A 25,534-nucleotide genomic window follows, 5' to 3' on the forward strand; every position below is an offset into this window, starting at 1 on the left:
CTTGTACAGGGTGTCTGCACACATGAGAATTTATGGTGAGATTCTATTTAGCCCTTAAAGTTTGTGAAGGTCCATCTCCTTCTTGAATCTTTCTTACTTCCAGAGCTTTCATTTCAGTAATTTTTTTTGTATCATGTCTCTTTTGTAGTTCAAGAGTGTTGAATATGATTAGAAACTTTGTGTTAGGCATTTCATATGCCCCTTCCTCTGTCTCAAAATTTTTTCTTTGCTTATTTTAATATGATTATTTGATCATTTTAGAATATTTGACCCTTATGATTATACTGTATGGAATAGTGCATAGTGATCCTTGAAATATCAATGATATTTCTTTTGTGCAGTTTTGATCCTTCTGGTAGAGTAATTTGATGATTTATTATTTTCAGCTACTGATGTTACTAAAGATGTTGAAACATTTTCTAAATAACTGTCCATAACAGTTGAAATAGATTTCATGTGGCTTGATTTTTATTGTTGTTCCTTGTTGCTGGTTATGAGGTGAATCTGCCATCCCATTAATAGTTTCCCAGAGGGAACTTCAGTACCTTAATATCTTTTGTTCCTGTATCCTAAGAGAATTTTCATGCAAGTCTACAACTTGCCTCACAACTTTTTTCGTTTTCCCCAGTTTTTCATGCTTGTAGTTCATTACAGTTGGTCCTAACTTCATCCTTGATATTTTCCTATTTTATAAACAAAAGAAGTTAGGGTAAGCAGCAGATCATTGAGATTACATGCCAGAAATGGTGTAATGAATAGCAATGTGGGAATTTGCTGGGTCCACAGTAAACAAACCATCTTATGGAGAATCTTTTAATATACATATTAAGTATAATAAATACAGAACATGTGAGATCAATGAGCAGTCATTCATGAAGTCTACGTTGTTACAGGCTGTTCTACAGTCTATGCAAGACACAGTATACATACACACTTTTGTCAATAAATAAGTTGAAAGCAGAAAGAGTGCAATACCATAATGTCTTAAAATTATCTAACAAACTTTATCTAATTTGGAAAAGACAGAGAGAAAGAATGAGTGCATGACTGGAAAATATTTCATCAGAATATATATATCTTTTAGTTATATAAGGATATTTCAATTTGCCAGTGATTCTGTTGAGCTAAAAACCGCCTTATCTCTGTTTTAGACATCAGAGATCACATTCACAGTAAAAGCACCATAGATTTAAATTGGACTTCCTTGCCACTTGTCATCGGTACAGAAATAAGTTTGTTCATCACATTATGGCATACATTTGCTGCTGTTCATTTATTTTGGAATGTTGGTCCAGCTTTGTTGATGGGGAAACAATTTTCCTACATCTTTACCTTGAGTGATCATGAATTGTGAACATTTGAAATTATTTGGAAGTGTGGTCATGAACATTGATAGCAAAAATATTTCTAAAACTTACATATGAACACACATAAAATGTGGAGAAATCTGTCCCCTCATTTTGAAAGAAGTATGTATTGCCCATGTGGGAGTGTCAGTAATAATGTCTTGTGAAATAAGTTTAGTTATCCAGTTTACCCATATAGTGGAAACTTATTTACACTTTAAGTGTCTTCCTTTCATCCAAAAGCATCATTTAAAATTTACCCAAACTTCTTGCTGTCTATGAGAACTTCTTGAAGAAGCGATGTTCTTGCTGTACAATAGGGACAGGACCATGTCTGGGGGCAAAGTGGAAGTGCTTTGGTGGCCCACCTGCCATGTGGGTCTTGGCATTGCCCAGAATGGCAATATCAGCACAGTTGCGGAACATTACCTTCTTTGGCTTGAATTGATCTGTACCAGATATAATGTTGACATGTATATAGACATATATAGATATAAGATAATGAAAATATGTATAAGATAATATTAGTGACTGAAATATTTATTGTTGGAGATGAGGACATTATGAGATACAGTGATACACAGCTTATGCATAAACTAATCCAGCTATAGCTGAAGTGTAATATATTTAGCTACTCAAGTGACCCAATGACCAAAATCAGGAATGATTGTTCTATGATTTAACCCAATAGTGGTTGACTGGTGATTAGATCAGCTACACCTTACTCTATCTTTGCCCTGGGCTATTTTCACTACATCTAACTGCACCTTACTTAGTTACAGTTGACTCATAACTAAAACCAGATAAAACGTGCCCCCTAATCTAATGCCTCTCCACCTGACCACTGATGTGATCTAGCTGCTGTTGATTCTCTGCTCCAAACCTATCTTTTTTCCTGAATCAGCTTTAGTTGTTCACTGGCCTCACATAGCCAATGATGATCTCTACCGTAACCTGCTTATGGCAGACTTTAGACTTAATCCAGCCACATCTGACCCTTGTTAGGAATCATATACAATTATCTTTTACCTGGTCCTGCAACAGTTAGCACTTAATCCAGCCATACATAACCATGAGTTATACCTGTCTATAGTGACACCCACCTGACATGAATGCATGATCTTACCCTGGTGAAATAATCCCCATATATGATCCATTTATAATCAACTGTTGATAATCTAACCACAGTTGGCACATATATTGAACCCTAAGATGACCATGCTACAATTAAATGATGATCTGACCCATTTGCAGTAGACCCACTCCTACTGTAACACACTTGTAGTAGACCCACTTGTATTTGATCTCTGACCTGACTCCTTCACAGCTGACACCTGGTGTGTATTGCCAGTTGATCCCTAGTGAAACCCATTTGAAGCTGCTTTTAACAAGACCCCTTTTTTTTCAAGCTTATCCTAGACCTGTTTTAGCTGCTGTAGGCTAACTTACCTGTGTGTTTCCTTTACTTGGCTTGCCTTTAAATTGACCTCTAACCAGACTCAGGAACAGGTGAACCTTATTTTGATGCAATCTCAATGGACTTTTCACCTGCTTACTCATGGCCTTACCCAGCAGCTGTTGACCTGCCTAACCCAGCCAAAGGAGACCACTAATTTACACAGTTTACCTCTCTGATCTGACACACACTGGCTCTCCGTCCATTGTACATTTAACCCTTGACCTGACCCAACACATTTGATTTCTGACCTGACCTTTTCATTGTTGACTCCAATATGACATAACTACAGCTGACGACAACACAGCCTCATCTGACCCCTGACCAGGCACAGCATTAACTGATCCTCAGATGCACCCAGCAGTTAAACCTTAACTGCAATCTAGCTACAGTTTATTTCTAACAAAAGCCATGTACATCTGACAGCTGATCTCACTCATTCACAGTTGATCCATGACTTGTAACCTGGTACATCTAGAGTTAACCTTCTACTGTAGTGAGCTATAGTTTTTAACTTAGTACATCTAGAATTTACCCCTTGACTGCAGTGAGCCACGACTTTTTTTTTTATGTTGAAGGCTCTAGTCACAGACAAAAAAGTCCACATCAAAGCTGGGCCTTAATTGAAATACAGAAAGAAGCATGAAATGGAAGAAGAGAAGACAAGGGAAAGTATTTACAAATTTTTGAGGTGAAAAATCTGTCATTTAGAATGTGCCAGGTTATAGTTATTGGGAAAGACATGAGAGAGTAGAGAGTTCCAAAGCTTTGACATGCAGGGAAAGAAGCAGGTATCAAAATGGCCCTCACTCGAGTTGCTGATGGACACACAGTAATCACATGACACAGCAGCTTGCCGAGTATTGCATGGTCTAGCTAGTGGTATGGGTACACAAGCAGCCATCTGTCATGAGCGAAAACCAAAGTAACACCTATAAAAGAGGGAAAGTGAACCAACATTGTGGCGTTGGGCGAGGGGGGTCAGGTTTGGAAGTTAGCCTGGAACATTTTATAAGGCGGATCGTTTTTGACTCAACTGTCAAGTAAGGATGCAGAGCTAGAACCACCTCAAATATGAGAGCAGTACTCCATATAAGGACAAATCAATCCCTTGTATAAAAAGAGCAACTGTTCTGAAGAGAAGTTTCGACATCTAAACAGGACACCCAGTTTCTTAGAGGCAGACTTAGCTATTCCTGTGATGTGGGTTTCCAAGAAAGAGTGGATGTTTCAGTAATACCAAGTATGTTCATTGAGTCAGAAAGGTGGAATTACAGAACTGTCAAAGGAGGGATGAGAGTTGTGAGGAGTTTTCGACAGATGGATAGAAACTGGGTCTTGGAGGCATTAAACTTAGATTTTGTGTACTCCACTGAGCTGTCCTCTTAAGGTCAGAATTTATTGAGGAGGCTGTGTCGAGACGAGATTTAGATTGAGTGAGAGAAGAGAGAGCAGAATTAAAGGATGTGGATGAATGCAGTGTTGAGTCGTCAGCTTATGAGTGCATTGGATTATTTGTGGAGAAGAGGAAGTTATTGAGAAAAAGGAAGAAAAAGTGTAGGGGGACAGGACAGAACCTTGAGGGACACTGCTGTTGATGTAGAAAAGTGGGGGAGGCTGATTCATCAACAACCACAGAGAAAGATGGCCAGACAGGAAGCTAGATATGAGAGAGCAGAGTGAGGGAGGGAAGCTAAAAGAGGGGAGCATAGAGATGAGACCCTGATGCCAAACCCTGTCTGAAGCCTTAGATATGTCAAGGGCAACTATAAATGACTCCCCAAGATCTTTCAGGGATGATGACCAGACATCTTTAAGATATGAAAGAATATCACCAGTGGATCTTACCTTATGGAAGCCATATTTGTGATCAGGGAGAAGATTATGATATTCAAAGTGTTTAAGGATATGGGAGCTGAGGAGGGATTCAGAGACTTTGGGAATGGTAGATGACAAAGCAATAGGACAGTAGTTAGAGGGATCAGAACAGTCACCCTTCTTGGGGATTCGATGTATCAATGCATGCTTCCAAGGAAAAGGAAAAGTTTGGTTTTTAAAGAAATGGAACAGATAAGCAAGCACAATGTGAGTTCAAAGGCAATCTTTTTCAGTGTCTGGGGATGGATGCCATCAGGGCCATAAGCCTTGCTTGTGTCCAGAGATAGAAGTGCTTTCCTGACAGTATAAAAAGATATTATGGGAAGGGGCATAGGATTAGTAAGAGGAGCATCAGGGAGTGAAGGAGTGTTAGAGTCATCCAAGGTGGAGTTAGAGAAGAAATGGAAACCAAAGAGTGTTGCTTTGTCTGTGGAAGAGACAGCTATAGTACTGCTGGAGCGGAAAAGTGAAGGGAGAGCAACAAAAGTTGGTAGAGATGCCCTTACCTAAGACCAGAAAGATCTATCACTGGATGATGTGGAGAGGTTATCACACTTCCTTTGAATAAAGGAATGGATAATGTGCATGCAGGGATTACAGGCAGCAAATAAAAGCTGAATGGGCGCCAGTTGACCCGTGATGACCTAGCTACTGCTGAACCTTGACTAACTCAGCTTTTGTTGTCAACTGATGTGTCAGAGTCCCCTTTAAATCCTGACCTGTCCCAATTACAGTTGGTCCTTTGACCAGTCTTGACCTACAACCACAACTACTAGCAACTGATTCTCCGACAGGAATCACTTTTAGTTGAAATTTGATTACACCAAGCTACCCAACACTTATTCGAACTCAAATTCAGCCGTGTCTGTCTTCTACATCACTGTTTGGCAAGATGACCTTTGGCCAAACCCAGCAACAGCTTAGTGTTGACTTAATCCACCCACTCAAACTCTGACCCACCCAGGCCACTTCTGATCCTTAGTCTTATCCTTGCTTAATTAGTCCCCAGCAAAATTTCTCTTTTTCATGACTCATGACCTGATTCAGTCATCGGTAATTCCTGATGTGTCTTGGCAACAGTTAGCCTCCAAACCGTTAGAGCTGCAGTTCATCTTTGACCAGACCCAACTTCATTTTATCCCTGATGTTATTTAGGCACTGGTAATCGCTCGACAGCGTTCAGTAGGAATGGTCGTTTAACTGTGTGGGGACTAATGAACCCTGGTCTGATGTACAGGTTTAGTTGACATTTCATATGAGCAAGAGTACCATTAATTTTTGACTTGTTTCGGCCAAAATGCTAAGGTAGTTGGTGCTTCATCTAAACCAGTAAACCCTGATCTGATTCAGTCACCCCTTGACCAAGAACCTTACTAGAATCTGCCCTCTTATAGCTGACCCCAGCACAAAGTAGAAATTGATCTCTGACTCACACATTTCAGTTGCTGAACCATCTATAGGGGACCAACGACTGGCATGGAGGTGACGTCTGATCTGGCAATGGTTGAAGACTGGAGATAACCCCGACTTACCAACACCTCATGAGATGATACTCAAACACTTTTTGAACCCTGATCTGCACCCAGCTCTTGACTTAATCCTCTGACCCACCTGCTATGTTGGTCATCTGCAGGACACACTGATCACAGGTGACGCCTGGGGGCAGCTTGACTTGAAGGTGGAGTTGTTCCTTGTCGTCGTAGGCCGCTGAAAGGCTCACCTTGTTTCCCCTGTGACCCACGATCTGCAGGGGGTACCTGTAGTGAGTTACAGGGAGGTTAAAAGGGATGACAATTGGTTATGAAGGAGGAATTTGTGTGCATGGTGTCTGAGGTGGGAGAGGGGGAGTGTGAATGAGATAGGTTGAGGAGAAAGAGAGATGTCCAGAGAAGCATGAATAGTTCTGATTTTTAGAGATAACCTGATGAATATATATGCCTTGAGACTTGTTCCTGTGAACATTTGACAGATTGTAGCTTACTCAACACACCTGAATGACTGACAGACGTGGCCTGTCAAACACTCCTGACTGACTGACAAAGATATGGTTTGCTGTACACATCTGACTGATTGATAGATGTAGCTTGTTTGCCACATCTGCCTTAATGATGGGTGTGGCTTGCTGATCACACCTGAATGACTGACATGTGGCTTGCTGAACACTCCTGAGTAACCAACAAATGTGGCTTGCTGAATACACCTGATTGACTGAATGATGTAGGTTGCTGAACACACCTGACTTGACATGTGGCTTGCTGAACACACCTGACTGAGTGGCAAATGTGGCCTGTCGAACACTCCTAACTGAATGACTGATGTAGCCTGCTGAATACACCTGACGAACTGACATGTGGATTGTTGAATACACCTGACTGACATGTGGCTTGTTGATAACTCCTGATTAACTGACATGTGGCTTGCTGAACACACCTGTCTAAGTGACAAATGTGGCTTGCTGAACACACCTGACTAACTGACATGTAGCTTGCTGAATACACATGAATGACCGACATATGTGGCTTGCTGACCACATCTGACTGACTGACAGATGTGGCTTGCTGAATACACATGACTGACTGGCAGATGTGTCTTGCTGAACACACCTGATTGACTGGCAGATGTGGCTTGCTAGACACACCTGACTGACTGACATGCGGCTGGCTAACACACCTGACTGACTGATAGATGTGGCTTGAACACACCTGACTGACCGACAGATGTGGCTTGCTGAACACACTTGACTGACTGACATGTGGCTTGCTGAACACATCTGACTGACAAATGTTGCTTGCTGAACACACTTGACTGACATGTGGCTTGCTGACCACACCTGACTGAGTGACATGTGGCTTGCTGAACACACCTTAATGACTGACATGATTTTAGCTTAACACAGCCGACTGCCTAACAAATGTGGCTGGCTTAACAGAGCTGACTGATTAACAAATGTGGCTTGCTGAACATACCTGACTGACTGATAGATGTGGCTTGCTGAACACACCTGACTGAACGACATATTGGCTTTCTGAACACACGTAACTGACACATGTGGCTTGCTGAACGTACCTGACTGACTGATAAATGTGGCTAGCTGAACACACCTGACTGAACATATTGGCTTTCTGAACACACGTAACTGACACATGTGACTTGCTGAACACACCTGGCTGAATAACATATTGGCCTGCTGAACACACCTAACTGACTGACTGACTGACAGATGGTAGCTTGCTGAGCGTATGACTGACTGACATGGTAGCTTGCTGAAAGTATGATCTGAACATTTTGGCTAGTTGAGTGTGCAGCAGGGAACATTGACTTGTGGTGTTTCTTGACTCCACTTGATGTGAAAGAGAGAGTTTTTCCCTGACATGCCTCCAGGGGAACGAATCGTAAGTGTTTACTAAGAACCTGTGACAGGTTTTGTATGGTGGTGAACATTTCCTTCCTGTTGTACTCAGCATTTGACTTGTGGTGTACATCAATCAGCATCTGAGAGATCGGCGCACGTAAGTCAACGTTTCATGAATTGTTTTAGTGTGCATTTCCCACTGTTTCATTGTTCTGGTGGACATTACTCAATGTTTTATTGTTTTGGTGGACGTTAGACAACGTTTTACTGTTTTCGTTTCATTGTTTTTTTTTTTAGACATTAGGCAACGTTTTATTGGTTTGGTGGAAATTAGGTAATATTTCATGGTTTTGGTGGACATCAACCACCATATCATTGTGTTGGTAGGCATTAGGCAGGCTGCGTTTCATTGTTCTGGTGGTCATTGGTCGGCTTTTCATTGTTTTTGTGGACAGTCGTTTCATTGTTTGGTGGAAATCAGTCTACGTTTCGTTGTTTTGGTTGACATTAATCAACATTTCATTGTTTTGGTGGACATATGTAACGTCTCATTGTTTTGGTGGACACTGGTCAACTTTTCATTGTTGTAGATGTACATTAGTCAACGTGCCAGCGTTGATGTACAAGAGTCAGAGTTTCATTGTACCTGGTGTGCAAGTTAACGTTTTATTGTTCCTGGTGTACAGTAATTAACGTTTTATTGTTCCTGGTGTACAGTAGTTAACGTTTTATTGTTCCTGGTGTACAGTAGTTAACGTTTTATTGTTCCTGGTGTACAGTAGTCAACGTTTCATTGTTCCTGGTGTACAGTAGTTAACGTTTCATTGTTCCTGATGTACAGTAGTTAACGTTTCATTGTTCCTGGTGTACAGTAGTTAACGTTTCATTGTTCTTGGTGTACAGTAGTTAACGTTTTATTGTTCTTGGTGTACAGTAGTTAACGTTTCGTTGTTCTTGGTGTACAGTCGTTAACGTTTTATTGTTCACGGTGTACAGTAGTTAAAGTTTTATTGTTCCTGGTGTACAGTAGTTAACGTTTCATTGCTCCTGGTGTACAGTAGTTAACGTTTTATTGTTCCTGGTGTACAGTAGTTAATGTTTTATTGTTCCTGGTGTACAGTAGTAAAAGTTTTATTGTTCCTGGTGTACAGTAGTTAACGTTTTTTTGTCCCTGGTGTACAATAGGCAACGTTTCAGTGTTGTTTAGTATCGTTTGATAAAATTGATTATGGGAGGAAAACAGGTTGACAGAGAAAACGGGAGTTAAATGTAGACAAAAGAAGTGTGCTTTCCGCTGGTGAGAGTGGATAAAAGTGCATTAGAAAGTGGACTTAAAACTGGAAAAAGAGTAGAGAAGAATTTGAAGGATGGAGGCAAAATATGGTGGACTCGAAGCAAATCGGTAGAAAATGGGAAAGTTTTCAGGCAAAGAAATGGAAATAAAGTAATTTGTTGTGAGTTGAGGACAACAACGAAAACTAGAGAGAGAGAGAGAGAGAGAGAGAGAGAGAGAGAGAGAGAGAGAGAGAGAGAGAGAGGTCGTGTACAGGTAATTCAAAACTGGCCCATAATTAACCTAGCTTGGACAAATTAGGATGATCATAGGAATGAAGCTGGAGTTGAGAAGTTAGGTGGATACAATCAGACATAGTGTAATATTAGGGCGTAAAATTCTTCTTGAGAGAGGAGGGTTTGTTAACGGTGTTTTTACAAGATCAAGTTTACAAGAGCACGGTAGGTTGTGGAAGGGGTTGGGGAGACTGATGAAGGCAGTTGTATCCTATTTGACTGTCTGTAGATGACTGTGTCAGACGTTACTTGGTCTGAATGTTGATCATGGATTATAACCGGATAGGAGAGTGGATGTTGCCGGCGAGCATGCATAGGCTTTTGCGCTTGAAAAGATTCATGGAGGAGAAAAAAAAAAGCAAAAAGATGAATGATGGAGAACTGGGTCCTGAAAAAGAAATATGTCATCTATGCAGGTAGGGCTGATTGCTATCAGTGCATGCGAACAATGAGAAAGCAATATTTCGGTAACTATGTAATTGCGTGACTCTTGAGTGTACATTAGGTATACTTAGGATGTTATGGATCTGATTAGTAAGGAGATTATACGTAGTGTTAGGATACTGAATAGGGGTTAGATCCCTTTTACTGCTCTGGGTAGACTGTCCAAGTTGGACTTGCCCGCTGGACATATCGTACAATTATGGAATATGTCGAAAGGAACTGACCATGAGGAAGCGGGTGTTGGACAGACAGGATATGAAATGAAACATCGAGAGTATAAAGCGGTACGACGAAATAATAATGAGGTGTAAGATACCATGCATATGGAATGGATAGGCGTAAGGTTTTGTATTGCGGCTAGATTGAGGATAGGATACGAAAGCGGATGGGAGTATGGGATGTTGACGGGAGGACGATGGGACGGTGAGGCGAACGCGGCGATGAATAGATGCAATATGTGTTTCGAGGAAGAACAAAGGAACACTGAGCATTATGTTTCTGATGAGAGATGGAAGGAATAATGCTATTAGAGTTTTGAGATACGTAGGTGTGAAGTAAATTGATGGAAAACAGCAACAGAAAACGGTAAGACTCACTGGTCGAGGCAGCCCTGTTCGACGGGTGAGGTTAAGTCGTTATGGGGACACAACTTGAAGTCCACGGTGCCTCCATGGCTCCGCGTCACGTTCACGTGGACGTCCACTGTCTGGTGGTAGAGAAGGAGGAACCGGTTAGTTTGGCGAGGGGACTGCAGGGGGGGGGGGGGGATTGTGGTTACAGGGAGGGAAAGTGGTGGGAGGAGGATAGTGGAATACAGTGTAGGGGGCAAAGAAGGATTGTGGTGGATGGTGGATTTAAGAGCGTTGATTCAGTGACGGGATGGTGCGAGAGGTAATGTGGGACAATACCATTATAGGTGGTGGTGCAAGAGTGAGGGTGGAAAGGGGAGGGGGATGATAGTACACCTGTGGAGAGGGTAAGGGGTATACAGGATGGTGAAACAGCTTATCTCCAATACCTGTGGTGGAGGCGGGGTGTGTGACGCCAATATCTGCAACACGTGTTTGTGTGTGTGTGTGTGTGTGTGTGTGTGTGTGTGTGTGTTTTGGGGTAGGAAGGATGGTGGGGAAGGGACAGGAGAGGGTGGTGGTAGTAGTGATCAACAGGTATTTAGGTGTGGGAGGATGGGGGGTTGGGGGGACTTGCCTGGCCGATGGTGTAGGTCCTGGAGATGATGCCGTTGGCCCAGTCACCTCCCGCTTCGTGACGGTGTTTGACCGGGGTGTCGGCACTGTCCCCACACGGCCTGCAGCGCGCATTGGGCTTCTCTTGGCAGATGAGGTAGTCATCGTCCGCGTGTTTGGGCAAGTGGTTGAAGCCCATTCGCCAGAGGACATTCCTCGCCGGTGGCTCCTGCAGGAACAAATGTCCTGCCACCTGGGGCCACGGGAGAGAGAGAGAGAGAGAGAGAGATTGAGAAAGAGAGCTCAAGAGGGGAAACACTGTAACTTATGGGAGGAAGACTAGACAACATATGGGGGAAAATTTAGGGGACACACTGTAACTTGTGGGAGGGAGAGTAGACAACATATAGGGGAGATGTGAGAGACGCTGTAACTCATGGGAGAGAGAGAGACTCGACAACATATGGGGGAGATTGTCTATAACCTGTGGGTGGAACTCAGTCAGTTATGAGGGAACTTGTCTATGATTTACAGAAGAAATCTGTCTTCGTAGATCTTGTGAGTTCGAGGCGAGGGGAGAAAGGTGGTGTCAGGCCGGGGACATGCATGTGGGAGTCTCTCTTTGTACAGCTGTAAGCTCTTCCATCCGTCAACACTGGACGAGGGAGAGCTTTCTTTTGTTGGTGTCATCTGAGACGGCAAGGGAAACTGAGCCCTGTATATATATATATATATATATATATATATATATATATATATATATATATATATATATATATATATATACGCACACACACACAAGGAATAGAGTGAACTGGAACGATGTGGTATACCGGGATCGACGTGCTGTCAGAGGATTGAACCAGACCAGGGCATGTGAAGCGTCTGGGGTAAACCATGGAAAGTTTTGTAGGGCCTGGATATGGAAAGGGAGCTGTGGTTTCGGTGCATTTTACATGACAGCTAGAGACAGTGTGAACGAATGTGGCCTTTGTTGTCTTTTCCTAGCGCTATCTCGCGCACACGCGGGGGGGAGGGGGTTGTCATTTCATGTGTGGCGGGGTGGCGACTGGAATGAATAAGGGCAGACAGTATGAATTATGTACATGTGTATATGTGTATATGTCTTTTTTTTTTTTTAAACTTCGCCATTTCCCGCGTTAGCGAGGTAGCGTTAAGAACAGAGAACTGGGCCACTGAGGGAATATCCTCACATTGAGATGTATAGGTATATATGTATATGTATATGTGCTGTGTGTGGACGTGTATGTATATACATGTGTATGTGGTAGGGTTGGGCCATTCTTTTCTCTGTTTCCTTATTCTGCCTCGCTAAAGCGGGAGACAACGACAAAGTGTAATAAATATAAGATAATATGTATATATATATATATATATATATATATATATATATATATATATATATATATATATATATATATATATATATAATCCCTAGGGATAGGGGAGAAAGAATACTTCCTACGTATTCCCTGCGTGTCGTAGAAGGCGACTAAAAGGGGAGGGAGCGGGGGGCTGGAAATCCTCCCATCTCGTTTTTTTTTTTTTAATTTTCCAAAAGAAGGAATAGAGAAGGGGGCCAGGTGAGGATATTCCCTCAAAGGCCCAGTCCTCTGTTCTTAACGCTACCTCGCTAACGCGGGAAATGGCGAATAGTTTGAAAAAAAAAATAATATATATATATATATATATATATATATATATATATATATATATATATATATATATATATATTTTTTTTTTTGTCGCTGTCTCCCGCGTTTGCGAGGTAGCGCAAGGAAACAGACGAAAGAAATGGCCCAACCCACCCCCATACACATGTATATACATACGTCCACACACTTAAATATACATACCTACACAGCTTTCCATGGTTTACCCCAGACGCTTCACATGCCCTGATTCAATCCACTGACAGCACGTCAACCCCGGTATACCACATCGCTCCAACTCACTCTATTCCTTGCCCTCCTTTCACCCTCCTGCATGTTCAGGCCCCGATCACACAAAATCTTTTTCACTCCATCTTTCCACCTCCAATTTGGTCTCCCTCTTCTCCTCGTTCCCTCCACCTCCGACACATATATCCTCTTGGTCAATCTTTCCTCACTCATTCTCTCCATGTGACCAAACCATTTCAAAACACCCTCCTCTGCTCTCTCAACCACGCTCTTTTTATTTCCACACATCTCTCTTACCCTTACGTTACTTACTCGATCAAACCACCTCACACCACACATTGTCCTCAAACATCTCATTTCCAGCACATCCATCCTCCTGCGCACAACTCTATCCATAGTCCACGCCTCGCAACCATACAACATTGTTGGAACCACTATTCCTTCAAACATACCCATTTTTGCTCTCCGAGATAATGTTCTCGACTTCCACACATTCTTCAAGGCTCCCAGAATTTTCGCCCCCTCCCCCACCCTATGATCCACTTCCGCTTCCTCCAGTTTTTCTCCATTCAAACTCACCTCCCAGTTGACTTGACCCTCAACCCTACTGTACCTAATAACCTTGCTCTTATTCACATTTACTCTTAACTTTCTTCTTTCACACACTTTACCAAACTCAGTCACCAGCTTCTGTAGTTTCTCACATGAATCAGCCACCAGCGCTGTATCATCAGCGAACAACAACTGACTCACTTCCCAAGCTCTCTCATCCCCAGCAGACTTCATACTTGCTGAATGAGTGTGTTAGTGGTTTTGATGCACGAGACCGGGTTATAGTGTTGGGTGATTTGAATGCAAAGGTGAGTAATGTGGCAGTTGAGGGAATAATTGGTATACATGGGGTGTTCAGTGTTGTAAATGGAAATGGTGAAGAGCTTGTAGATTTATGTGCTGAAAAAGGACTGATGATTGGGAATACCTGGTTTAAAAAGCGAGATATACATAAGTATACTTATGTAAGTAGGAGAGATGGCCAGAGAGCGTTATTGGATTACGTGTTGATTGACAGGCGCGCGAAAGAGAGACTTTTGGATGTTAATGTGCTGAGAGGTGCAACTGGAGGGATGTCAGATCATTATCTTGTGGAGGCTAAGGTGAAGATTTGTATGGGTTTTCAGAAAAGAAGAGTGAATGTTGGGGTGAAGAGGGTGGTGAGAGTAAGTGAGCTTGGGAAGGAGACTTGTGTGAGGAAGTACCAGGAGAGACTGAGTACAGAATGGAAAAAGGTGAGAACAATGGAAGTAAGGGGAGTGGGGGAGGAATGGGATGTATTTAGGGAATCAGTGATGGATTGCGCAAAAGATGCTTGTGGTATGAGAAGAGTGGGAGGTGGGTTGATTAGAAAGGGTAGTGAGTGGTGGGATGAAGAAGTAAGAGTATTAGTGAAAGAGAAGAGAGAGGCTTTTGGACGATTTTTGCAGGGAAAAAATGCAATTGAGTGGGAGACGTATAAAAGAAAGAGACAGGAGGTCAAGAGAAAGGTGCAAGAGGTGAAAAAAAGGGCAAATGAGAGTTGGGGTGAGAGAGTATCATTAAATTTTAGGGAGAATAAAAAGATGTTCTGGAAGGAGGTAAACAAAGTGCGTAAGACAAGGGAGCAAATGGGAACTTCAGTGAAGGGCGCAAATGGGGAGGTGATAACAAGTAGTGGTGATGTGAGAAGGAGATGGAGTGAGTATTTTGAAGGTTTGTTGAATGTGTTTGATGATAGAGTGGCAGATATAGGGTGTTTTGGTCGAGGTGGTGTGCAAAGTGCGAGGGTTAGGGAAAATGATTTGGTAAACAGAGAAGAGGTAGTAAAAGCTTTGCGGAAAATGAAAGCCGGCAAGGCAGCAGGTTTGGATGGTATTGCAGTGGTATTTATTAGAAAAGGGGGTGACTGTATTGTTGACTGGTTGGTAAGGTTATTTGATGTATGTATGACTCATGGTGAGGTGCCTGAGGATTGGCGGAATGCGTGCATAGTGCCATTGTACAAAGGCAAATTACAGAGGTATAAGTTTGTTGAGTATTCCTGGTAAATTATATGGGAGGGTATTGATTGAGAGGGTGAAGGCATGTACAGAGCATCAGATTGGGGAAGAGCAGTGTGGTTTCAGAAGTGGTAGAGGATGTGTGGATCAGGTGTTTGCTTTGAAGAATGTATGTGAGAAATACTTAGAAAAGCAAATGGATTTGTATGTAGCATTTATGGATCTGGAGAAGGCATATGATAGAGTTGATAGAGATGCTCTGTGGAAGGTATTAAGAATATATGGTGTGGGAGGCAAGTTGTTAGAAGCAGTGAAAAGTTTTTATCGAGGATGTAAGGCATGTGTACGTGTAGGAAGAGAGGAAAGTGATTGGTTCTCAGTGAATGTAGGTTTGCGGCAGGGGTGTGTGATGTCTCCATGGTTGTTTAATTTGTTTATGGATGGGGTTGTTAGGGAGGTGAATGCAAGAATTTTGGAAATATCTCTCTCTCTCTCTCTCTCTCTCTCTCTCTCTATATATATATATATATATATATATATATATATATATATATATATATATTAAGGTATTAAGAATATATGGTGTGGGAGGCAAGTTCTTAGAAGCAGTGAAAAGTTTTTATCGAGGATGTAAGGCATGTGTACTAGCAGGAAGGAAAGTGATTGGTTCTCAGTGAATGTCCGTTTGTGGCAGGGGTGCGTGATGTCTCCATAGCTGTTTAATTTGTTTATGTATGAGGTTGTCAGTGAGGTGAATGCAAGAGTTTAGGAGAGAGGGGCAAGTATGCAGTCTGTTGTGGATGAGAGAGCTTGGGAAGTGAGTCAGTTGTTGTTCGCTGGTGATACATCGCTGGTGGCTGATTCGGGTGAGAAACTGCAGAAGCTGGTGACTGAGTTTGGTAAAGTGTGTGGAAGAAGAAAGCTTTGAATAAATGTGAATAAGAGTAAAGTTATTAAATACAGTAGGGTTGAGGGACAAGTCAATTGAGAGGTAAGTTTCAATGGAAAAAAACTGGAGGAAGTGAAGTGTTTTAGATATCTGGGAGTGGATTTGGCACCGGATGGAACCATGGAAGCGGAAGTAAGTCAAAGGGTGGAGGAGGGGGCGAAAGTTCTGGGAGCATTGAAAAATGTGTGGAAGGGGAGAACGTTATCATGGAAAGCAAAAATGGGTATGTTTAAAGGAATAGTGGTACCGACAATGTTATATGGTTGCAAGGCGTGGGCTATAGAGAGAGTTGTGCGGAGGAAGGTGGATATTCTGGAAATGAGATGTTTGAGGACAATATTTGATGTGAGGTGGTTTGATCGAGTAAGTAATGAAACTGTAAGAGAGATGTGCGGTAATGAAAAGAGTGTGGTTGAGAGAACAGAAGAGGGTGTTTTGAAAAGGTTTGGTTACATGGAGAGAATGAGTGAGGAAAGATTGACAAAAAGGATATATGTGTCAGAGGTGGAGGGAACGAGGAGAAGTGGGAGACCAAATTGGAGGTGGAAAGATGGAGTGAAAGAGATTTTGAGTGATCGGGGCCTGAACATGCAGGAGGATGAAAGGCGTGCAAGGAAGAGAGGGAATTGGAACGATGTGGTATACCAGGGTCGACGTGCAATTAATGAATTGAATCAGGGCATGTGAAGCGTCTGGGGTAAACCAATGAAAGTTTTGTGGGGCCTGGATGTGGAAAGGGAGCTGTGGTTTCGGTGCATTATACATGACAGCTAGAGACTGAGTGAGAACGAATGTGGCCTTTGTTGTCTTTTCCTAGTGCTACCTCGCGCACATGCGGGGGAAGGGGTTCTTATTTCATGTATTGCGGGGTGGCGACGAGGAATGAATAAGGGCAGGCAGTGTGAATTATGTACATGTGTATATATGTATATGTCTATGTGTGTATATATATGTATCCCTTGAGATGTATAGGTATGTATGTGCGTTATATTTCTTGTATCTCACTTGATGATGTGATTCTTACACAAAAACTCATTTGGGAACTTATCGTGTTTCATTTTCCCTGTGGACTCATAGGAATATATATATATATATATATATATATATATATATATATATATATATATATATATATATATATATATATATATATACATATATATATATATATATACAAGGAATAGAGCGAATCGGAATGATGTGGTATACCGGGGTCGACGCGCTGTCAATGGATTGAACCAGGGCATGTAAAGTGTATGGGGTTAACCATGGAAAGTTTTGTGGGGCCTGGATGTAGAAAGGGAGCTGTGGTTTCGGTGCATTATACATGATAGCGAGAGACTGAGTGTGAACGAATGTGGCCTTTGTGTCTTTTCCTAGCGCTACCTCGCGCACGTGCGGGGGGAGGGGGATGTCATTTCATGTGTGGCGGGGTGGCGACGGGAAAGAATAAGGGTAGACAGTATGAATTATGTACATGTGTATATATGTATATACGTTGAGATGTATAGGTATGTATATTTGCGTGTGTGGACTTTTATGTATATACATATGTATGTGGGTGGGTTGGGCCATTCTTTCGTCTGTTTCCTTGCGCTATCTCGCTAACGCGGGAGACAGTGACAAAGTATAATAAACATAGAATAATATATATATATATATATATATATATATATATATATATATATATATATATATATATATATATATATACATATATATATATATATATATATAGGGGAGAAAGAATACTTCCCACGTATTCCCTGCGTGTCGTAGAAGGCGACTAAAAGGGGAGGGAGCGGGTGGCTGGAAATCCTCCCCTCTCGTTTTTTTTTTTTTTTTTTTTTTTTTTTTTTTTTTTTAATTTTCCAAAAGAAGGAACAGAGAAGGGGGCCAGGTGAGGATATTCCCTCTAAGGCCCAGTCCTCTGTTCTTAACGCTACCTCGCTAATGCGGGAAATGGCGAATAGTATGAAAGAAAAGAAAAATATATATATATATATATATATATATATATATATATATATATATATATATATATATATATATATATATATACATATATATATATATATATATATATATATATATATATATATATATATATATATATATATATATATTTAAGTAGGAGAGATGGCCAGAGATCGTTACTGAATTACGTGCTATTTGATAGGCGCGTGAAAGAGAGACTTTTGGATGTTAATGTGCTGAGAGGTGCAACTGGAGGGATGTCTGATTATTGTCTTGTGGAGGCGAAAGTGAAGACTTGTAGAGGCTTTCAGAAAATAAGAGAGAATATTTGGGTGAAAGTGGTGAGAGTAAGTGAGCTTGGGAAGGAGACTTGTGTTAGGAAGTACCAAAAGAGGCTGAGTACAGAATGGAAAAAGGTGAGAGCAATTGACGTAAGGGGAGTGGGGGAGGATTGGGATGTATTTAGGGAAGCAGTGATGGCTTGCGCAAAAGATGCTTGTGGCATGAGAAGCGTGGGAGGTGGGCAGATTAGAAAGGGTAGTGAGTGGTGGGATGAAGAAGTAAGATTATTAGTGAAAGAGAAGAGAGAGGCATTTGGACGAGTTTTGCAGGGAAATAGTGCAAATGACTGGGAGATGCATAAAAGAAAGAGGCAGGAGCTCGAGAAAGGTGCAAGAAGTGAAAAAGAGGGCAAATGAGAGTTAGGGTAAGAGAGTATCATTAACACTTAGGGAGAATAAAAAGATGTTTTGGAAGGAGGTAAATAAAGTGCGTAAGACAAGGGAACAATTGGTAACTTTGGTGAAGGGGGCTAATAGGGAGGTAAGAACAAGTCGTGGTGATGTGAGAAGATGGGGTGAGTTATTTGAAGGTTTGTTGAATATGTTAAATGATAGAGTGGGTGGCAGGTATAGGGTGTTTTGGTCGAGGAGGTGTGCCAAGTGAGAGGTAGTGAAAGCTTTGGGGAAGATGAAAGCTATCAAGGCGGCGGGTTTGGATGGTATTGCACTGGAATTTATTAAAAAAAGGGGGTGACTGTGTTGTTAACTGGTTGATAAGGATATTTAATGTATGTATGGCTCATGGTGAGGTGCCTGAGGATTGGCGGAATACATTCATAGTACCAGTGTACAAAGGCAAAAGGGATGAAGGTGAGTGCTCAAATTATAGAGGTATATGTTTGTTGAATATTCCTGGGAAATTATATGTGAGGGTATTGATTGAGAGGGTGAAGGCATGTACAGAGCATCAGATTGGGGAAGAGCAGTGTGGTTTCAGAAGTGGTAGAGGATGTGTGGATCAGGTGTTTGCTTTGAAGAATGTAGGTGATAAATTCTTAGAAAAACATGGATTTCTATGTAGCATTTATGGATCTGGAGAATGCATATGATAGAGTTGATAGCAATGATCTGTGGAAGGTGTTAAGAATATATGGTGTGGGAGGCAAGTTGCTAGAAGCAGTAAAATTTTTTTATCAAGGATGTAAGGCAAGTGTACGAGTAGGAAGAGAGGAAAGTGATTGGTTCCCAGTGAATGTCGGTTTGCGGCAGGGGTGTGTGATGTCTCCATGATTGTTTAATTTGTATATGGATGTGGTTGTTAGGGAGGTGAAAGCAAGAGTTTTGGAGAGAGGGGCAAGTATGCAGTCTGTTACTGCTTCTGTATGTGTCATTAATAGTAACTCTGGTATATTTCTGTGACTTGAAAATTAAATGGAAAGCCTTAACAAGATAATTTGGGAGATGAAGAAGTTGGTTGGTTGGTTGTTTGGGCTACAGATCTATCAACTAATGGGGTCTTTAAGGCCGTCAGAGTTAACATCTGCTAACCGAAAAATCTTTAAACACTTTCTTTGGGTGGATAATTCTAAGACCACATACACTCTCATTATGCATGTGGAGGTTTCACAGCGTTGAAATGATAGCCGCCATTGTCTCAAGTCTACTCTCAAAGTGACGTGCGATTAATTTGGCCAGTACATTGTTCAGCTGATTTCCAGCGTCCGTGAAATGCAACAACGAAGCGATCATTACAGATATTTGAAAGTGCAAGATTTGTATTTAATTCATTAAAGTGTCAGAACTGAAACGTTGAGGAACAAGTCTGTAGTTCTCACAGTTGACGGTTTCATCTCCCTTCAGCAACACTTACTTTAGGACCGGTGTTATGTGCCTTTTTGCCAGCATGTTATGAATACCCGCTCCCAGGTTAACGACTGGCCACGCCAAGATAATGATGTATGACCCTGGGGGCAGACACTAGACCGAAAGGTGAAGAGCGGGATAAAAAAAAAAAAAAAAGAAAGAAAATCAGCGGACGGCGATTTGGCGGGAGATTTGGCCAAGAGCCGGCCGCTAGCCAGCACCATGTTATTCACGTCTCTATCAAATGTTTCGTGTCGTATGAAAAGGAGTAAGTATTGACCTATGTATGAACGTGAAAGATATATGTTAATAAGATAAAAGTCTTGGCTTCGTCTAAAGTCAGTACACTCACTTATTTGCGCCAGGCAGCCTGACGCGGATTCAATGTTAGTTTTTTTGTTTGGTGTTTGCTTTCTTAAGTACGCATGTTACAGCTTTGTTTATAATGTGCAATGATCAGAGCTTCTGTTGTATCAGTTAGTACATCTTTTATCAGGAGCCCACACCGTTTATATACATGCTAACAGTAATCCAACACCGTTGATACACCCGTTCCCATAACACGACATTTTGATGCTTCTGTTACCAGTAAGCCACGCCATTCGGACATTTGTTACCTTTTTGATAACATGCAGTTTTTGTACATCTGTTAGATGCAGTGTAGGTAGGTATCATCTGTTAGTTGGTATCAGGAAGTATTGCTGCATCTGTTAACAGCTGCGTCCGTTAACAGATGCCGGCAGCACTGGTACATCTGTCTTCCACAGTGTTGATTCTGCCGTTAACGGTGAGGTGTGGAACAAGGTGGATAGCACACCCGTTGGTTGGTGTGGTGGTCGGGTGACACAAGGTCCGCGGGTGGTAATCGCCCCGGGGTTTGAATCCCGCTCCTGATGGCTGGTGAAAGGCCTGTAGGAGTGGTAGGAAGTGTGCAAGGCTCAAGGTGGAGGTCATGGCCGAGCTTCTCTGGGGTATATTGGGGCGCCTTCTTGGGTAGACGTGGGGGCCGGGGTCGAGATATTGTGGGAGATTTGAGGTGGTGACAGAGGCGTTGGTTGGTGGGGGCGGATGTGGGGAGATATAGAGCGTTCATGGGGAGACTACTGTTGCTGGGGTGAGGGGAAATAGTATAAAGGGGTGATGGTGGGATTGGTAGGTGGGGGAGAACAGTGACATTTGGAGTGAAAAGATCGTGTTTTGGGGAGAACAATGATGTTGGGGTGAGGGATGTCCTGTGAGGGGGTCGATAGGTAGCGAGCTTAGTTGTGTTAGGAGTGAGAGAGATCTTGAGTGTGTGATGGTGGAGAGTTAGTTGGGGAGACGTGATGTTTGGGGCGCGGTAGGCCTTGAACAGTGGTAATCATGGGGATGTTGGGGTAAGGGAAGTTATGAAGGGGTTATGTGCGGGGAGATTAGTGGAGCTGCTGTGAAAAAGGGGGTCGGATAAGGCGACGATGGTAGGAGAGGTTGGTGGGGAGGCGAGGAGTGTTGAGTGAGTCAGGTCGTAACAGGTGGTTAGGCTGTAAGCAAATCGATAGCAGTGATAACAAGAGAAGAGCGTCATGCATGACATGGGCTGTGGCGGGTGTTATCGTCAGCAATGTCTGCTGTCAAAGAGAACATTGTGTTGTGATTGTGACGATGACCGCAGATCTGGTGACCACGTTACAAGGTTCGCCCGAGGAGGTAGTTGTGGTGCAGTTGTTCCCCCTGGACACACTTCACGCTCAGTACTTCTTTTGACGTGCTACATATAGTGAACCCGTATCGTGACCATAGAAGAGAGTGTCTCATAATGTATACACACTTAATCATCCTAACTATCATAGAGGGCGCGTGTGTGAATGCCTGCAACAAGTTGGGGTGGAGGCATGATATTGTGTTTCAGAGTGTGTTGTGGAGAGTGGGTCCAACAGTCCATACCATACAGATGGTTTAAGGAGCTGCTTTCACAACGACCTTGTGATGTTCTCCGTCATTCTCTCTACACTCATCCTCTCCATTTGTCTAAAACATTTCATTGCGGTTCATTTTTTTCCCTCAGGAACATTCACATCTCAGCAGTGAGCAGGGTTAGTTTGGCCGAGATTCATTGCTAACTGTTTCTCAAAGATGAAAGTTTTCCCATCTTGAACATTCGTGTTGAGAGTAACATGGGTCTTGCCTCACCAGATGTGGCATTGACATTGGCAAAGAGGAGTGGGAGGTGAGGTAACTATAGGGAGCTTGCATTGTACCGGTAGTTTGGGGCAGTTGGTTCCTGCCTAGTCCACTATATACTACGCTTTACGCGTATCTTTTGTCTGGTCCCACTAGCAGCCCTATACCATTATATACTACGCTGTATGAGTGTCTGTTGGCTGGCCACACCACCAGATCTGGTCCACTATATACGGTGGTACACCTAGTTCTTGAGGAGTTAGTTAACTTGGGAGTGTTAGCAAGCAACACATACCACCAAAGTGACGGGAGAGGAATGAAAGGTACTATAAAGACGCCAGCTTGCAGAGAGAGAGAGAGAGAGAGAGAGAGAGAGAGAGAGAGAGAGAGAGAGAGAGAGAGAGAGAGAGAGAGAGAGAGAATTATGCAAGTAGACCCAAGATCCAGGTAAGAAGAGCTGGATAATGGTGGGGTTTAAGAAAAGGGCAAAAGAAAACGCATTTGTAGGGACGGAAGAACAACAATGAATAATAGTGATAATCAAGTGGATTAGTAAACTCAAAATGGTCCTACGGACGATATGAGACAGACATAAAGAACTGAAAGGTGAAGAATGATGATAAAGATGGGGAAAAAAGGTGAAGAATGATGATAAAGATGGGGAAAATGAATAAAAGAGAACGGAAGGTAGTGTGGATGGTGCGAAAAATAGATAACAGAAGATAGACGATGGGGGTAAAGGAAAATGAAGTATGAGATATGGCACGACAGAGAAGGTAAGATGAAGAACAGGAAATAAAGAATGGAAGATAATAGCTGATGCAGAATGTAGAATGATAAATCATAGAACGAAAGGTACAGAACAGATGACTAGAACAGGAAGCAGAAAACAAAACGAAACAACAACAAAAAAAACTAAACTGATTGATAACGCATGAGATAAGAAACAGATAGGAAGATGATTTAACATTAATAAACAAGAGATTGGATGATCGGAAGTAATCAAAAGATTAGTGGAAACAGGAGGATAAAGAACAGGAAACAAAGGAATCCAGAAAACGAAACTCCGCGCGCGGAATACAGAAAACAGGAAGGAGCGGACATCAGAGTTGAGGGAACGAAGAATGGAAGATTGGGAACAGTAATCACTGATCGGAAGATACAGAACAAGAAATTAAAAGAGCGCAAGCCAAAGAGCTGCAACAAAAGGAGGGAAGTCACAGAAAACGAGGGATGAGCAGGATACTTAGAAAACGGGAGATTAGAAACGGATATTCAAAAACTAGGTAAGCTAGTGGACAGAAAACTGATTGATGTTAAGAGGGAAGAAAATGCATGAAATAATGGCGTGGAAAGGCACTGTAGGATGAATTAGACCTTAAGAAAACACGAGACAGAGCACGTCAGGTGAAGAACGGCCATCGGAAGACGATGAAGAAGAACGGGAGGTGAAGAAAGGCGGAGGGGCGGGTGAGAGCGGCCGGCAGAACGGTCAAGGTTAATGGCTTGACCACCACTTTCCCCCAGGAGGGTCCGTGCACTCCCGCAAACCCCTCCACGTCTCTCTCTTAACTCCCACACTCTTCCCTGAAATCCCACTCCTCCTCCCCTTAACTCCCACACCCCATTTACCATAACTGCTACACCTTTCCCTTATCTCATACCTCCTCCCCATACCTTCTGCATCCCCTTCCCTCAGCTCATACTCCAGCTTTCACGTCCTTCCGCTGCCACAATGCCCCATGCAACTCCCCTCTTCCCAGAAAAAAAACTCACAACAGATCACAGAATCCTTTACAGGTAATTTGTGATAATGGGACATGGGAACTGAGACGAAAACACACAGACACACAGACACACACAGACACACACACATATATATAATATATATATATATATATATATATATATATATATATATATATATATAGATAGATAGATAGATAGATAGATAGAGATAAATAGATATTATTGCAGAGGCGTTATAGAGGTCAATCATGAAGTTTAAACGAAGCTTTTGTGAAACCTTTTTTTAAACGTGGTTATGGTGGTGTTTTCAGCCACTCTTGTTATTAAGTCATTGCACGTGTTAACAAGTCCTGTTGAAGATAAAAGTTCTGTGCCCTATTCGAAGAAATACACACACACACGAAGATGTGTACTGTCCACATGAATCCATTGTCTCAATACAATGTTGCATATAGCAGACCAAATTAATTCTCTACCCATTTGGAAGGAAGTTACACTTTTTGCCTCAGAACCACATGTACCAGGGATAAGAAAGGTTCTGATGTTTGCACGTTTTCTTTTACGGCAATAACATACTAAAATTGGAAATTGAACGTGTAAATGAATGGGAAACGACTTAAAGAAATTTAGGATATGCCATAAAGCATTGGGACAGCGTATGAAGAAATTAGGTACCGTCCTAATATAAGAGGAAACTAAATAAAGACATGAGAAAGCGTATATATTAAAACCAGGTCGCCGAAGTTCGAGAAGCACCTATGATGTAATTTTGTCATGATGGCAGGGTAGGTAACCTACGCTGTGCTCAACTACAGGAAAATAGAGAGTAAGAAAGAACGACGAGTCGTGGAAGCTTGTCGTCGACCCTTCCGTTACCCAGGTGGGTAGTAACGGTAATATTAAAACCTCAGTGGTCGATGACTGCTTGCCGCCAGAGAGAGAGAGAGAGATTTATGACGCAGCAGAATATCGACCACAGGAGGACACTTAACTGTTCTATTTACAAGCTGAAAAGAACTAGTTTCTGCACGCGTCATCGTCTGGGTAAGGTGGGGATATATATACACATGCGAGGTTAGGCGGTGAGTTGAAAGCGACCTGAACATGGCGGACTGTTCCCTGAGGTTAAAAAGATTAGACTGGTTTGCGGGACCTGGGCTTGCAACTGGGGTCATTACAGAATTGGAGAGATATTAGCATAAGTGTGTGAAAGGAACGGAAGAATGGAGACAGACAGACCAAAGAGCAGACAAAGAATAGGAGAATGTATGTTATGCGTATTGTAAGTAAGAATATGAAAGCATTTCACTTATGGGATGTATTACGTTAAATCTAATGTAATTCACATGATCCACATTGGCGATTTGGAAG

At 42.2% G+C, this 25,534-nt stretch overlaps 1 protein-coding gene across 3 annotated transcripts in view; it reads right to left on the reverse strand.

The window, feature by feature from the left end:
* Window positions 1-799: 799 nt before the first annotated feature.
* The window catches only part of LOC139757155 (uncharacterized), a 32,024-nt gene continuing 7,289 nt past the window's right edge, over window positions 800-25,534 (reverse strand). The window contains exons 2-5 of one of the 3 annotated variants that reach the window (XM_071677255.1): window positions 11,248-11,482; window positions 10,642-10,747; window positions 6,292-6,437; window positions 800-1,795 (exon numbers count right to left, since the gene is read on the reverse strand). In XM_071677255.1, coding sequence (XP_071533356.1) covers window positions 1,623-1,795; window positions 6,292-6,437; window positions 10,642-10,747; window positions 11,248-11,482 — 660 coding nt within the window. In that variant the 3' untranslated portion in view covers window positions 800-1,622. Of the gene's footprint in view, window positions 1,796-6,291; window positions 6,438-6,670; window positions 7,108-10,641; window positions 10,752-11,247; window positions 11,483-25,534 lie in introns of those variants that run through there. The other 2 variants (XM_071677254.1, XM_071677253.1) reach the window with 2 other exon arrangements.

The sequence above is a fragment of the Panulirus ornatus genome, chromosome 25, assembly GCF_036320965.1.
Source record: "Panulirus ornatus isolate Po-2019 chromosome 25, ASM3632096v1, whole genome shotgun sequence".
Classification (NCBI taxonomy): Eukaryota; Metazoa; Arthropoda; class Malacostraca; order Decapoda; family Palinuridae; genus Panulirus; species Panulirus ornatus.